Source organism: Elephas maximus, chromosome 15 (genome assembly GCF_024166365.1).
Source record: "Elephas maximus indicus isolate mEleMax1 chromosome 15, mEleMax1 primary haplotype, whole genome shotgun sequence".
Classification (NCBI taxonomy): Eukaryota; Metazoa; Chordata; class Mammalia; order Proboscidea; family Elephantidae; genus Elephas; species Elephas maximus.
The window spans coordinates 80,045,391-80,061,900 of record NC_064833.1 but is presented as its reverse complement, the minus strand read 5'-3'; the positions used below and the strand labels follow the sequence as shown (position 1 = coordinate 80,061,900).

At 41.0% G+C, this 16,510-nt stretch overlaps 1 protein-coding gene across 1 annotated transcript in view; it reads right to left on the bottom strand.

Annotated features, from left to right (window-relative positions):
• GGH (gamma-glutamyl hydrolase) overlaps nt 1-469 on the bottom strand; it is a 40,042-nt gene extending 39,573 nt beyond the window's left edge. Inside the window, exon 1 of the mRNA XM_049854026.1 lies at nt 271-469. Within this exon, the coding sequence (XP_049709983.1) occupies nt 271-379 (109 nt within the window). The 5' untranslated portion in view covers nt 380-469. The remainder of the gene's footprint in view (nt 1-270) is intronic.
• Nucleotides 470-16,510: the final 16,041 nt, after the last annotated feature.

The window sequence follows — 16,510 nt, the reverse complement described above, 5'->3', positions numbered from 1 at the left end:
ATCTAATTCCGCAGGATTCTTCAGTGTGCCTCCTCCCTTCCAGTTCGGCAGAGAGCGGTATTAATCTAAGTGAAATCGACGATGCTACATTTCAATATGATTAGTATGATCCAAATGGTGTCCGATTTCTACCTGTACTATAAATGAAGACACAATAAAAACCCTATACTTGGGGACGTTGTCAAAGGGGGGCGTACGGAGTTCGAGCCCAGCAGCTGGAAGGGCCAAGGGATGGCACACGTTCCCCGAAACCCCGCACACCCTTCTTACCAATGATGGGCTTCTCGGTGGTGCCTCTGGAGGGTGCGGACAGCACGAGGCTCACCATTCCGCAGAGAAGCAGGCTCAGCACGCACAGCAGCCGCCCCGCGCTCGCCATCGCGCTCACAGCCTACCTCGCCGCCTTTCGAAGGCACCGCCGACCTGCCGGGACTGCGGTGCGAGCCGGGCCGGAGCCGGGGCGGAGCGGGGCGGGCGCGGCCGGCGTGGGCGGGGCTCCGCGCTGCCAGCCTATAGGAAATGCAGGCCTGGCGCGCGTGCGCGGCGGTCGCGGGACGAGGTCAGGCGGCCGTGGAGGGGTGGTGGTCGCGCCCGGCCCATCGCTCCTCCGGTGCCCAGCAGCGCCCCGCCCCACTAAGCCGGCGCCGGCCTGAGGCCTCTGCGGAGACCGGAAGACGCCTGGGGCGGGCCCAGGGAAGGCCCTGCGCTCAACGCGGCCGCACGGGAGCCTGCGACGATTCTGGAAGTCGTCCCAGAAGTTTGCGCCAGCTGTCGCTTCTGCGGAAAAGGCCAGGGCCTTCTCTTTAGGAATGCTGACAGCGAGCTTGACACTCCGGCGTTCCATTTAAGAACAGACTGGCTGCGGAGGTGATTTCCGCCTCCTGCCATTTTTTTCGGAGTCGAGGCTTCAGTGGAAGCCAAGCGCCAAGTAAGGGAAGAAGAGGAGGACGAGCATCGCTTCACCTCAGAACCGGTTCAAGGGCCGGCCTCTGGGAGGGGGCAAGTCCAGGCGAAGCGGGCCGACGATGCCTGCCCCTGACAAACAGCACTGGAAACGCCGGCCACGGATGTCTGTCCTGTAGAAAAAAAACTAAACTTTTTTTTTAGACGGGCAGAAATCAGGGGGTTCGTTCCTTTTCATTGAAAGTATTTTGAGGTTTCTGTTTAAGACTTTGAAATCAGAGATTTCGCATCACTAGACATTTTAGTGGGAAGGTAGAAAAAAGACGAATCTTTTTGTTTCTGTGTATGAAAACCTGAATAGGTGTATACATGGCTTGGAAATTGCTCTCTAAAAGGCCCAAGTTCAGAATAAAATTCGTCTGAAGCGTATATGAAAGCCTTCAGTGTCGATGCTGAATTTTCGAGGATGCAGAAATGTATTAGGCAATGTCTTTTTCACGAGAAGTTTACAACTGACAAAGAACAGTGATACGACAGAACATCATTTATGGGGAGAGCTAGAGCAGAGTCTTGAACATATTTCAAGAAGAGTGAATGTGATAAGTAGTTTGGTTTCATAAGAAAATGTTACTGTATAAGGGTGTGGTGAGAGAAACCCCAAAAGATGTGATGGAAAATATTTTGAAAGGCCCTAACTGCCCAGCTGGTTTTGAAAATAATTGAATAGACAAGGAGCCTTTGTAAGTATGAATATGTGGTCCTGGAGCAATTGACTGTCCCCATAGGAAAAAATTCAGTTACCATTTGGCATTGTACACAAAAATAATCTCCAGATGGAGTAAAGGCATACATATGAAAAAGCAAAATATTACACTTTTACGAGAAAATATAGGAGCATACCTCTATGATCTGGGTGGTAAGAAGAATTTCATTAAAAATGGCATAAAACACAAATACTAATGGAGAAAATGATAGATTTGACAAAATTATAGTTTAAAAACTTGTGTATAGCCATAAGCAAACTTGGAAAAATATATTTACAAAATACAGGTTTTTAAAAGTATGAGTTTCCAGAATATACCAAGAGCTAAAATCAATAAGAAAGGATAACTCAATAGAAACATGGGAAAAGAATATCAACAGGCTAACCAAACCTTCATCACCTCACTAGTAATCAGAGAAATGCAAATTAATGCACCATAGTATGTCATATTCATCAGATTGACAAAAACATAAACCTTTGATAATACTATCACTAAGGTATAGAAAAACGAGAATAACACTGATGTTAAAGTTGTAAATTGTTATAACCATTTTTGAGAGCATTTAAGCACTATCAGGTAAAGGTGAAGATGTATACATTCTATAGCCCAACACTTTCAGACTTAGGTATATACTCTAGAGAAATGCTTACACGTGTAAACAAATGTACAAAAATGTTCTTTGCAGCATTTTTTTTATAATAGCAAAATATTGGGTGTAATCTAAATGACCATCAACAATAGAATTAATGAATAAATTGTATAATTAATGAACTGTTAGGAAGCATCATAGTGACTCATAGCGACACTATCACTATGAGCTGGAATCAAGTCAACAGCAGTGGGTTTGGGTTTTTTTTTTGGTTTATTAGGAAGCATGAAAATAAATGAATTGGGGCTACTTATTAACAGATAAAAGTATTAATAAGAGGTAACAGGTAAATTATCCTCATGTCTAGAGGATAATGTCAACTGTCTGAATCAGAATCTCTGCATACATTTTCTCAAAAAAAAAAACCATGAGATATACTAGGAATACAAATAAAGCCATATATGGTCCATGCCTACAGCAATACTAGGAGACAGGATACCACATACCTCAAATTACCAGTAAACTGATAAACACCAAATTCCAAAAAAGTTTCTCCCACTGCCATAAGATTCTGCAGAGAGTAGGGAAGGCAAAGCTTCAGAGAATCTTTGAATAAGAGAGAGGAATGGATGATATAGACAAATAGCCAAAATCAAACCCTGAAAGAAAGAAAAAAAAGTAATGTGCCAAAATACTGAATACAAGCCTAGGTCTTGATAAATTACAGCACTGGCTACAGGGAAGGGGCTTGAAAGTGAGTGAGACCACAGGTGACAGCTTCAGATAAGCATTGCTTCTGAAGGAAAATCAGCTACATTGACAAGGGGTAGTGTCCCTTAAAGGTACATCAGCAGTAAAGGGAAAGAGAAAAACAGGGGAAGTTAAAGGCCCTATAGAAACAAAGAAAACCCTGGTTAAGAGCTACAGCTACTAACCAAAAGGTCGGCGATTTGAATCCACCAGATGCTCCTTGGAAACCCTATGGGGCAGTTCTGCTGTTTCCTGTAGGGTCGCTATGAGTCCAAATCAATTCGACAGCAATGGGTTTATGGGTTATAGAAACAAAAAAGATATGTCACACCAGCCATGCCATGAAACCACTTCCACCCGTGTACACAAAACCACTTCCACCACTAAGAATGTTATCTACTAAAGAAATCACACTTCACTATATTGACGGGAAACCCTGGTGACGTAGTGGTTAAGAGCTATGACTGCTAACCAAAAGGTAGACATTTTGAATCCACTAGCTGCTCCTTGGAAATCCTATGGGGCTGTTCTACTCTGTCCTATAGGGTCACTATGAGTCAGAATTGACTCAACAGCAATGAGTTTGGTTTTTTTAATACTGATGGGAGGAGCCCTGGTGGCACAGTGGTTAAAGCACTCAGCTGCTAACCAAAAGGTCAGCGGTTCGAACCCACTAGCTCCGCAGAAGAAAGATGTGGCAGTCGCTTCCATAACGATTTACAGCCTTGGAAACCCTATGGGGCAGTTCTACTCTGTCCTATAGGGTTGCAATGAGTGAGAATTGACTTGATGGCAATAGGTTTGGTTTTTGGTTCTTTGGTATACTGATAACAAAAAAACACTTTTCCAGTAGGCACCCTGTCCACAAAAGGCTTATTATTTAAAAAAAAAAAAATCAAACAAACTCAATAAAAGCTACTCCAAGATGAAAACAGAAAATGTAAATTGAAACATTTCACCTAAGGAAAAATTTCCCCCCAAAATCAGCTATGCCACAAGAAAACTCTAAGACCAAAGTAAAACTAAATATCATCAAACAAGTATCAAATCTAGAACCAGAAATTCAAAAACTAAAAATAAAATGGACAAAATTGTGAAGAAACACCACAAAAGCTGATCAAATCAGAAGAAGAAAAAAAAAACTTGAAAGACAAAATCATTTCAAAAATGAAAAATAAATTACCACTGTCTGTCCAAGACAGAAAAGATTCAAATGGAAATTTAATAAAGGAAGTAGAAGAAAGTAAGGAAACAACCAAGGGAATGAAAATGACAAAAGTAAAAAATGGGTCAGAGAGAAAGAGCCTGAGGTGAAAGACAGATTAAAAAAAGGTTCAAATGGTTTGCGGGGACTTCTAAGTCAATTGGCAAAATAATTCTATTATGAAATCATTCTGCATCCCACTTTGAAAGGTGGCGTCTGGGGTCTTAAATGCTAACAAGCGGCCATCTAAGATGCATCAATTGGTCTCAACCCACCTGGAGCAAAGGAAAATGAAGAACACCAAGGTCACACGACAACTAAGAGCCCAAGAGACAGAAAGGGCCACATGAACCAGAGACCTACATCATCCTGAGACCAGAAGAACTAGTTGGTGCCTGGCCACAATCGATGACTGCCCTGACAGGGAGCACAACAGAGAACCCCTGAGGGAGCAGGAGAACAGTGGGGTGCAGACCCCAAATTCTCATGAAAAGACCAAACTTAATGGTCTGACTGAGACTGGAGGAGTCCCGGCGGCCATGCTCCCCAGACCTTCTGTTGGCACAGGACGGGAACCATCCCCGAAGACAACTCATCAGACATGAAAGGGACTGGTCAGCGGGTGGGAGAGAGACGCTGATGAAGAGTGAGCTAATTATATCAGGTGGACACTTGAGACTGTGTTGGCAACTCTTGTCTGGAGGGGGGATGGGAGGATAGAGAGAGAGGGAAGCCGGCAAAATTGTCAAGAAAGGAGAGACTGAAAGGGCTGACTCAAGAGGGGGAGAGCAAGTGGGAGTAGGGAGTGAGATGTATGTAAACTTATATGTGACAGACTGATTGGATTTGTAAACGTTCACTTGAAGCTTAATAAAAGTTATTAAAAAAAAAAAAAAAGGTTCAACATTTGTATTACTGGAGTCCTAGAAGAAAAAGGAAGACCCATTACTGGTAGAAGACATTACGTGTAGCATCTACACTTAAACACAATGTCCATCATACAATATTACTAGACATACAAAGAAACAGAAAATGCAGCAGAAATACAAAAAGGTAAATAAAAGTAAAGAAGCATAGATGGTCCTGAAACTGGAGTCATCAGGCAAGGCTTTTATTTTAAATAAAATATGATTCATTTTAAGTAAATTGGAGAAAAAGGTGGCAAAATAGATAAAGATTTTTGCAGGGAATTGCAATCTAAAAAAAAGAATCAAATGGACCTTCAAGAATCAAGAAATACAATACATGAAAATAAGCAATTGTTGGGTGGATGTAAGTACAAACTAGGTACTATCAGAAGTCAGTCAATAGGCAATATCCAAACTGAAGAACAGAGAAAAAAAGAATTGAAAACATAGAACAGAGCAGGAAAAACATATGGGACAAAGTCATTTCAAAAATGAAAAATAAAAGTCCTAACATACGTGTAATTGGAGTTTTGGAAGAAGAAAAGGGAGAGAATAGATTAGAAGCAATATTTGAAGAGATGTATGACAAAAATCCAAAACTGATCAAAGAATTCAACCTCCAGTTTCAAAACCTTAGCAAACCTCTAGGAGGAGAAACACAAAGAAAACTATACTGAGGCTTAAATATGTAAGTTAAACTATTGGAAACCAAAGACAGACAAAAATCTTAAAAGCTGCCAGAAGAAAAGCAAAAGATGTGTTTGGAAGAGCAATAGTAGTACTTACGTCTGACTTATCAACAGAAACTATGAAAGCCAAAACAACAGAATGACATATTGAAGGTGCTGAGGTGGGTGGGGGGGTGGGGAAGCCGACCTAGAAATCTATTCCCGGTGAAAATATTCTTAAGAATTTAACATAAAGCAAAAGGATTTTTCAGATAAAAACTAAGAGTATTCTTAATATTTAAATTCATAATATTTGAAGGTTAGTTTGTGTCCTCCAAAAAAAATGGTTGCCAAGACAGGATTAAATGTGTAAGGATTTTATTAAGAAAACATCCTAGACTGATATGAAGTCTAAGTAAGGCCATCAGTGAGTCCTTAAGGCAATGTCTGCTGTCAGAGGAATCTCATATCTTCCAGAATGGACCTATCTTAGTATCCCTGCCACACTTAATCTTTCGGAAGTGTGGCCTTGGTGCAAATGAGGTGATGGATTTTATAGCAAAGCAGCTGGGGCCCTTGTAGTAGAAGTTCTGCAAGGTGCCTTCTCATAGCCACCACAGTTCATCCCTTGTGCCACACACGTAGTTCTCCGTATAAATTTGAAAAACATCTCCTCTATTGTTCCTATAGCCTTTTTGTTCCTAAGGGGAAACTCAGAAGAGGGAGGTTAGTGATTTTAAGAAAGGGAAGAGGAATTAGGGGAAAGACGATTGAGCTAAGAGGAAAGGGCAAACAAAAGCAATTATTGTAAGAAAATTTTTAAGATTAAGTATTCAGTTCAGCAAAAGTCATCCAAAGGTTTTTTTTGGAGCTCTAAATGTTTGTAGGTAAATGAAAAATAGAGAAGAAGGGAATGGTAGGGAGGGCGAAAAGGAAAAGGGAAGACATGATTCAGGGAAGTTTTAATAGTAATGGGTGATTGAAAAATAAAGGGAAGATAATGAGAAGGACGAAAAGGGAGATTATGGAGAGGATTAAATAGGGAATGCCTAGGGACTCTTGTTCTGGTATGTTGGGTAGAAGCTGACCACTTCAAGATGTTATCTGCTTCTTCTGAAGTTCTTGGGAAAACAGCCTTCCTCATGTTGGCCATCTGCTTTGGGGGTGGAGGGCTATTGAAAAAGCCTCAGTTTAAGGTCTCCTGTTGGGTTGGATTTCTATTTGAAGTAAAGTTTGTTTGTTTAATTGTGAAGTGTAAACCCAAGGTTGTATGCCTGGTAGTTTTGCAGCAGTATTGATGGCTAGGAGAACAGTGTAAGATTCCTTCCAGTGTAATCTTCCTTCAAGATTGGTGTCTTTTCAGTGGTGTCATTTCCAGAAGACTACATCTCTGACCTGAAGATCATGTAAGGGCTGTAGTGAGATATCTGGGGGAAAGGCAGACTTGACCTATTGTGGTAAGTATAAGTATGTAAGGACTTGGGATGTTTAATAGACACATTAAACTAAAGGCGTGAAGAGGAGGAGTAGGGCTGAAGGAGAGGAAAGGGAATCCACAAAGTAATGAGGAATAGTAGGTGAAAGAAAGAGCTGAGCTGGTGGAGATGGAGGGCTCTGGGTGAGGAAAGGGTTGTGAGGTTTAGTTGGGGGTGAAAGAGGAGCAAAAAAGGTGAACTGGTGGTGAGAGAGACAGTCTTTAAGAGGCAGAGAGATATTCTCTCATTTTCATCCTCTTCATACTATGTGAAATAAGATGACCATTGGTGAGAAGAGATCTTAGAGCCTTGACATTTGAGCGCATTTCATAGATGTGCAAGTTTAGGACGATTCCAAGTGCCTCAAAGGGACCATTAGAGTTCCATGTTGTCCATAGTAAAATTATGCTATTTTTGGAGCTTAAAGAACTCAATTGTTGCTATAGTAGCAAAGCATACAGTTGGCAGGGTTTGCAAATTTCCTATAGTATTAATTGTGGAACAAGGATGGCAGCAAAACAAAACCAGAAGAGTGCTCAAACAAAAATGCAAAATTAAATCCTTAGCGTGCTCCCACAGACAGATGTCTGCAGGACAGGGATCAGGAACTTGACTCACTCTGGGATCCCTGAATCATCAGCCGTGGAAGGAGCACAATGGGCTCGAGAGGCCCCAGTACCAGGGTGGAGAAAATGGAAATCCAAAGATGGGCTGCCAGTCCTATCCAAGTCACAACAGCAAACTATCAAAGACAAAAACCAGACAAGTAAGAAGGCTGATTCAGGCTCTTGCAACAGGGAGAGTGCCCCAGATCTGAAGATCAGAGTGTCTCAGCAGGGTGGTTTTTCCTTAGACTCTTGGGGGAGGGAAAAACATGTTGCTGAAGGGACACTTTACAGGTGGAGTTGTTTTGCAAGCAAAGGGTGTGTCAATGTTTTTCTCTGTGGTTAGCTAGATTCAGGGGGACAAACAATTCTAATCTGAGTTTATCAATCATGAGACAGAGTGTAAAGTTGGAGGGTCTGTGTTTGGCCTTGCTACTTCTTAACTACTGTGGAATATTTAGACACTAAAAGAGATGTTCAGCTTCTGCCCTTGATTGATTTCCACGGGGCACAGAGGTCCTGTGGGAGAGAATTTGAATTTAGGTAATATGGGGCTCAGAAACTTTCAGAGGTGACTGACTGTCATGGATTGAATTGCATCCCCCCAAAAATATGTGTCAACTTGGTTAGGCCATGATTCCCAGTATTATATGGTTATCCTCTATTTTGTGATTGTAATTTTATGTTAAGAGGATTAGGGTGGGATTGTAACACCACCCTTACTAAGGTCACCTCCCTGATCCAATGTAAAGGGAGTTTCCTTGGGGTTTGGCCTGCACCACCTTTTATCTCTTAAGAGATAAAAGGAAAGAGAAGCAAGCAGAGAGTTGGGGACCTCATACCACCAAGAAAGCAGTGCTGGGAGCAGAGCACGTTCTTTGGACCTGGGGTCCCTGTGCCTGAGAAGCTTCTCAACCATGGGAAGATTGAGGACAAGGGCCTTCTTCCAGAGCCAACAGAGAAAGGAAGCCTTCCCCTGGAGCTGATGCCCTGAATTTTGACATGTAACCTATTAGACTGTGAGAAAATAAGTTTCTCTTTGTTAAAGCCATCCACTTGTGGTATTTGTTATGGTAGCGCTAGATGACTAGGACACTGATGTACTGAAGTTCCTTGAAGGAGGCAGGGCCTGAGTCACGAGTGTGTGAGACTCAGCAGCAGGGAAGGAAAGTCAAGTAGTGTGTGGCTGTGCCTGACCATTTCCTGTCCCAGCCCTCCACTTCACCGTAAGTGTGTGGTTCTCAAAGAAAGAGAAGGATGTGGTATATGGGAAAGCTTTCTTGTAGGAGACCCTCCCAAAGAAGCAGCTTATATCATCCTGTTGACTGAAGAGGGACCTGAGCACAGAGCCAAATTACAACAGAGTTTACTTAATGATGATTAAGATGGCTCAGTGGCAGAATTCCTGCCTTCCATGTGGGAGACCTGGGTTCGATTTCCAACCAATGCACCTCATATGCAGCCACCATCTGTCTCTTGGTGGAGCCTTGGGTGTTGCTATGATGCTGAACAGGTTTCAGCAGAGCTCCCAGACTAAGATGGCCTAGGAAGAAAGGCCTGGTGATCTACATCTGGAAATCAGCCAATGAAACCCTATGAATCAAAACAGTCCAATCCGCAAACAATTATGGGAATGGTGCAAGGCTGGGCAGCATTTTTCCCCGTTGTGCACAGGGCTGCCATGAGTTGGGAGTCAATTCAATGACAACTAACAACAATTCTCTTGAAAAAAGGCCATAGGAACTAGCCTCTGTGTGTGGAGGTGTGTGTGTGTGTGTGTGTACCAAAAAAAAAAAAAAGAAAACCCATTGCTGTTGAGTCAATTCTGACTCATAGTGACCCTATAGGACAGAGTAGAACTGCACCATAGGGTATCCAAGGCTGTAAATCTTTTCCAAAGCAGACTGTCCTACCTTTCTCCTGTGAAGCTGCTGGTGGGTTCGAACTGCCGACCTTTTGTAGCAGCTTAGTGCTTAACCTCTGCACCACCAGGCTCCTCTCTCACTTTCTCTGCTCTCTCCCTCCTTCCCCACATCCCATCTCTATATATATTTGTGTGTGTGTATATAGGCTGTATTTCTTCCAAGATGCATTTGTTCATGAAGTATATTCGATATTCATATACTTCATGAACAAACCCATCTTGGAAGAAATACAGCCAGAATGTTCCTTAGAAGGAGGATGGTGAGACTTCATCTAGCTTACTTTGGACACATTATCAGGAAAGACCATCACTAGAAAACAACATCTTGTTTGATAAGGTAGAGGGTCAGCGAAATGAGGGAAAATTTTCGTAAGAGGGATTGACACAATAGTGACAACCATGGGCTCAAACATACCAAAGATTGTGAGGATGGTGCAAGACCAGGCAATGTTGCCTTCTGGCACATAAGGTTGCCTTGAGTCAGAGCTGACTCAATGGCAACTAACAACAACGTATATATGAAATTGAAAGAAGTAAAACTTAAAGATGAAAGCCAGTTAAGATGTTTAAAATGGAGAAATGGAGAGAAGTTTGAGACAAAAATAAATCCCAATAGGTAAGAACTTATCATTGTAAGACAGATAACAATTAGAATCTGGGAGAGAAAGAAAGTGGAGGGAGGAGGTTAAATTTGAGCTGCTGAGGTCAGCCCAACCTCCCAGGAAACAATATTTCCTTTAGCACAAGGGGGGACATCACCCCACACGGCCCCTGTGGCTTCCCCGAAGCAGGAATATTCCTGGGTCAGGCCCTCACTCCATGAGTATTGACCCTGGGCTCGACACTGTTTAGATACTGGTTATACCAAGATGGAAAAGACAGTGCCAGCATGTGAGACCACTTCCTCTTAGGTAGGTAAGCAGCAATAACTTCAGGGTCATGAGAGCTGTACTAGACAGCACACAGAACAACACACAAGTGGGAGCAAGTAACTCACTGGGGAAGGCTAGAGAATGCTACTTAAAGTGACAGTTCAGTAGGACTGTGAAGATAAGCAGACAGAGAAAGCAAGGAAGAGCATCTGGCAGATCAAACAATAAGAGCAAAGGTTCAGGGTCCAAGATACTCATACCTCACCTCCCTTCCTCCTCACCCCTCACGCCTTTCTACACATTCTGACACGTCCTGTGGCAAAGGGGTGATATTGTTCAAAGTGGTGACAAGGTTAGTGTGCCTAGGGTGTAGGTGGGGTCAAGAGTCTTACAATGTAAGGATAGAAAAACAGCTTGGGCATGGGTGTGAAGGGTTTTGGGTGCCGATTACTAACTTACCCTGACTGCACTGCTGCTATCTCAGAAATCAGGAAATGAAATCTTGCGGAAAGATAGCTCTGACAGCAATGGAAGGGGTGTGTAAAAAGAAGGGCTAATGGGAAACCAGTAGTCCAATGAGGAGGCCGCTGTAGAAATGGGTCAGGGTCAGGCATTTCCTGGCAGGACTGATAGAATCAGGTGGCTGTTGATCCCTGGGGCCTGTGGAATTAAGTCTAATGGGAGCATCATGGCATCATGGCGGGGTGTGGGCCTTATAGCCAGACAGGTTGGGTTCAGTCTGACTCTGACATTTACTACTCTTTGATGCTAAGCAAGGAAAGGAAACATCTAAATGTAAAAATGGGCATAATACTACCCCTTCTTTAGGTAAAGATTAAATGAAACAATTTATGCAAATCTAATGCAGTGCCTGGTACAAAATAAGTAAGCCATACATTACAGCAACCTTCAGCTAACATTCAAGGCCTGCCATGATTGGATCCACATCTATCTTTCTAGGCAAAGGGCCCACTCTCCTGTACCCATCACCTCCCTCCAAAACTATAGGACTATTTCTCAGACATGCCCTATTCTTTCTCATCTCCAAGTCTTTGCTCATGTAATTTCTTTTCTTGGAATATCTTCCCTCTGTTCAGAAGGAAGAAATCTGTCTTTGAAGAAGTACAGCCAGAATGCTCCTTACCAACAAGGATGGCAAGACTATGTCTCACGTACTTTGGACATGTTTTCAGGAGGGACCAGTCCCTGAAGAAGGACATCATGCTTAGTAATGTAGAGAGTCAGTGAAAAAAGAGGAAGATCCTCAACGGGATGGATTGACAGAGTGACTGTAACAACGGGCTCAAACATAGCAATGATTGTGAGGATGGTGCAGGACAAGGCAGTGTTTCATTCTGTTGCACATAGGGTCGCTATGATTCGGAACTGACTCGACGGTGCCTAACAACAACTTCAGTATGCGTTGCTATCTAACCAAAAAGAAAAAACCCATTGCTGTCAAGTCAATTCTGACTCATAGCAACCCTGTAGGACCATTTCTATCTAGGGACAACTAATTCTCCTTAAAGGCTCTGTTGCAAACAGTACCTCCTCTAAGAAATCATCCTCAGGTATCCCAGGTGAAAATTACCTTTACTCTGATAAACTCTCCCAGCACTTTATTCGGTACACTCTCAACGACCCTAATAATATATTACACTTTATCAGGGCCATAGCGAGGGTGACAGGTGTCCAGGGAAAATCTTTAAATTGTGCACCCTGTCGCCCAATTTCAAGATGATTGGACATTGAGAACAGCATCACACCTATAGAAATGCCTTCCCCCTCTTGTCTGGTTGCCTTGGTCAGAAATCTTTCACATTTGTGACGCCACGGAATGTCATTCTGTCCTTCATCTGGCACCTCCTTGCACCGGGGACAAGTCTCCCCATCTCTGTCGCCTGCCCTCCCCCCCCCCCCCGCCCCACACCTCTGTGATCTTATCTGGCTATTTGGGATGTATATTTTTTCTCTGCTAGGAACCAAGAACCAGTTGTCATCAACTTGACTCCACCTCATGGCAACCTCATGTGTATCAGAATAGAACCGTGCCCCATAAGGTTTGCAATGGCTGATTTTTTCAGGCTAGATTGCCAGGTCTTTCCTCCAAGTCAACTGTGGCTGAACACAGGTAGTGTCTGGTTAATTCTACTATTCACTAGAGTACTTAATTCGATGTCCAGTGCTATCAAAAGTAGATATTTAATAGTCCTATTGATATGACTGACCTTGGTGGAGGAGAGGACTGTTGAGCGGTAGGCATGGGGCGGGATGTGCCGCTGCCAATCCTGATTTTATCGCCGTAGTCCTAGTCCTGTCTTCGGAACCAGAAGTTTCTTCACAGCACAAAGTTTGGCAAAATTCAACGTCTAAAGCCAGGAAGGAGTGTTCCAGACGACCCCATCTTCATAGTTTGCTGAGTTTTTATGTTTGACTTCCTTTGTGATCTGCACGCTTATTTTAGGTGAGTGGCAAAGACAATATCTGCTCTTGGTCTAGAGTAGTAGCAAAAACCAGTTACCATCTAGTCAGTTCTGACTTGTGGTTCCCCCCATGTGTGTCAGAGTAGAATTCTGTTCCACAGGGTTTTCAATGACTAATTATTCAGAAGTAGATTGCCGGGCTTTTCTTCCGAGGTACCTCTGGATGTTTAAACCTCCAGCCTTTCGGCTAGCAGCCAAACACATTAACTGTATGCAACACCCAAGAACTCCATAGTAGTAGCAGATTGTTTCAAAATCAAATTATCTGGTTAAGGGGTGCACAAGGCTTTTTTTCCCTTAGACGTTCTAACCTAAGTATGCTTGGCGTAGCTTTATGTAATTAGTTTATTGTCTCTTTCTGCACAGCAAACGACACTGGGAGAAGCTGGTGTTGAACTAAGCAGTAGGGAAAACCAGTGTACAATCAGAGCTTCTAAAGAAAAAAATTGGCATTTGTGTAATAGGCCACTAAATGTGGCCATTTTTTTTTTTTAAATAATATTTTATTGTGTTTTCGGTGAAGGTTTACACAGCAGTTCAGGTTCCTATTCAACAATTTCTACACAAGTTGTTCAGTGATGTTGGTTACGTTCTTCATGATGCATGAACATTCTAATTATTTCTGTTCTGGTTGTTTTATTAATCTAGTTTCCCTGTCCCCTCACATTTTCATCTTTGTTTTAAAGTAATTGTTGGACGTTTGGTCTCATATAGGTGATTTTTTTTTTTAAGGATTACGGTACTTACAGGTGATATTCATTATTTTTTGAGCCAATCTACTATTTAGCTACAAGGTTACCTCAGGGGTTAGTTTCGGTTCAAGGTTTGAAGAATAACTCATGGCAGTAGTCTTGGGGAGTCCTCCAGTCTCAACCAGTCTAGTGAGTCTGTTTTCTTTTCTTTTTTAGGAATGCAAGGTCTGTCCCACATTTCTCTCCCACTCCCAAACAGGGTCTATCTATCACGGCCCTGTTTAGATATGCTCATTTTTAATTTTTTTAATTCATGTTTAAAAATAAAAAAGAAACAGCAAACCATGGCTTATGTGAATGATGTTTATTTTCATTTGAACAATATTAAAACAAATAAATTATCGTGCAGTTCAGTAAAAATGAGTATGTGATAGGTTTAACGTCTTAAAAGGTCCTTCTGGTTCAATCACAGTAAAGTAACGGACATTTAGGCAATTATTTATCTTGCCACCTTAGAAAATTCCTTACTTATATCACATTGTTTTTTTTTAATGTTCTTCAGTGAATTATTGAATTTTATAAAAATTTCAGTCTTATCATAAAATATAGCTATATTTATGGACTTAATTCTTAATTAAATTGTTAGTTAATCACATCACCAAGGAATCAAGCTTAAATGACATTTAGAATGTTTTTCTTTATTCATATGTTAAACTAATCATTTGGTCACAGTGTCATAAAAGTGTTCTGAAGTACAGAAATGTAAACGAAGTGAATTTTGTGATGTAATCCTTTCTAGAACTGAAAGTTGGATAAGCCAAAGAGGTTTTTTGTTTGGTTGTTTTGTTCCATTGTTATTTTTAATTATACAGTTTTAAACTGTATGATTTTATAAAGAAGACTTCAAAATTTTTTTTTAGAAAATAGAACACCCATTGCCACTGAGTTGATTCCAACTCATAAGGACCCTGTAGGTCAGAGTAGAACTTCCCCACAGGGTTTCCAAGGAGCGGCTGGATTAAGCAGCCGAGCTCTTAACCACTGCTCACCAAGGCTCCTTAGAAAACGGGCACGATCTAATTTTTAAATAAAATTTATAATAAAGTTAGCTTCTCAATGTTAAACCAAAATGAAACATGTTCTTTAAAGAACATTCACAATTACTTTAAATTTTATCATAGATAATATGTATGAAACCCAGTGCCACTGAGAGAAGCATAAACATCAGCTCACCTGAATAGACTTATTTTCTTATAAAGAAAAACATCCTTCATATATTCTTTCACAAAGATACTATTGTATGATTATCCTTGAAACTCAATTAGCTGAACAAATGTTCAACGGATGTTGAACGCCTTGCTCTTTCATTTTCAAGCTTAATATGACATTATAAAACACAAAGTATAAAAAATTATATCACACGTTGGAAAACACACAAACTCGCTACCGAGTCGACTCCAACTCACAGCAATCCTACAGGACAGAGTAGGACGGTCCCACAGGGTTTCCAGGGAGCAGCTGGTGGGTTCGAACTGTCGACCTTTTGGTTAGCAGCTGAGCTCCTAACCACTGTGCCACCAGGGCTACAACCATACCCTGGAAGCTATACTGAATATGAGGACTGAGGTTATATTTTTCTCAATGAATGAAATATTCTTAGTTATAAACTACAGTATAAACAGCATATTTTAACAACTAATTTTTTTAAAGTCAACATGAATTATAGAATTTGACTAGAATATTCTGATATAGTAGTAAAATCCAAATGCTTATCTGGAAAATACCAGACGTAATCGATAGTAATTTTAAAAATGTGAACACTTCCTTTCTATTGTATAGCTGTGTTATTATTCAGTTAGAAGTAGAGCCCATGTATAAAACAATTGAATATTTTTCAAGCTCTAAATTGATGCATAATCATGATGAGAATAACCATAAACAGAAGTCAAAGTACATCCTTGATTTGTTTGAAAGTACAAAAACAGTATTGAGAAGCCATCAACTGTGCCTGAAATATTTTCTACATTATTTTCGTTTATCAATTATATCAACAAGACTAATTTCATAGGAGACCTATAGATGCTACACACATACAATAGTTGATAGTATATGAATTCTTCAGTCAACAGTTTCTATCATGTAAATGTGCTAAAATAGACTTTTCCTGAGATGAACTATCTTGCTGGCCCACAGAAATAACTAATCTGAATTTTAATCTAGTCTGAAAGCCAACCAAAATGAATGTAAATAGTTTTTTAATTATCAGTCTATTGTTGCTAATATTTCTTTTCAGTGGACTATGTTATAAATTTATTATTAAACTAATGTAATCAGGGAAATGAAGCTTCCCAGAAACACAGAGACACATTTTAGAAATAACTTTCTACGTTCTCTCTTCAAGTGCAAAAATCAAGAATTTCTTCTATGCTTTTAAGGTATACTAACATTTAGTTACTTCAAAGATAAAGAAATTGCACTGAAGAAATAAAAACCTCCCCAAACACCCACGATGGTCATGTCTAGGGTTTTATACTTCTAAATATCCATCAACCATTAAAAAAAAACAAACCTGTTGCCATCGACGCAATTTCGGCTCAAAAAAAAAAAAAAAAACTTTTTTTTTTTTTTGAGCGACCCTAATTAGTTTAAAAGATTCTCTTTTTTTCTTTCTTC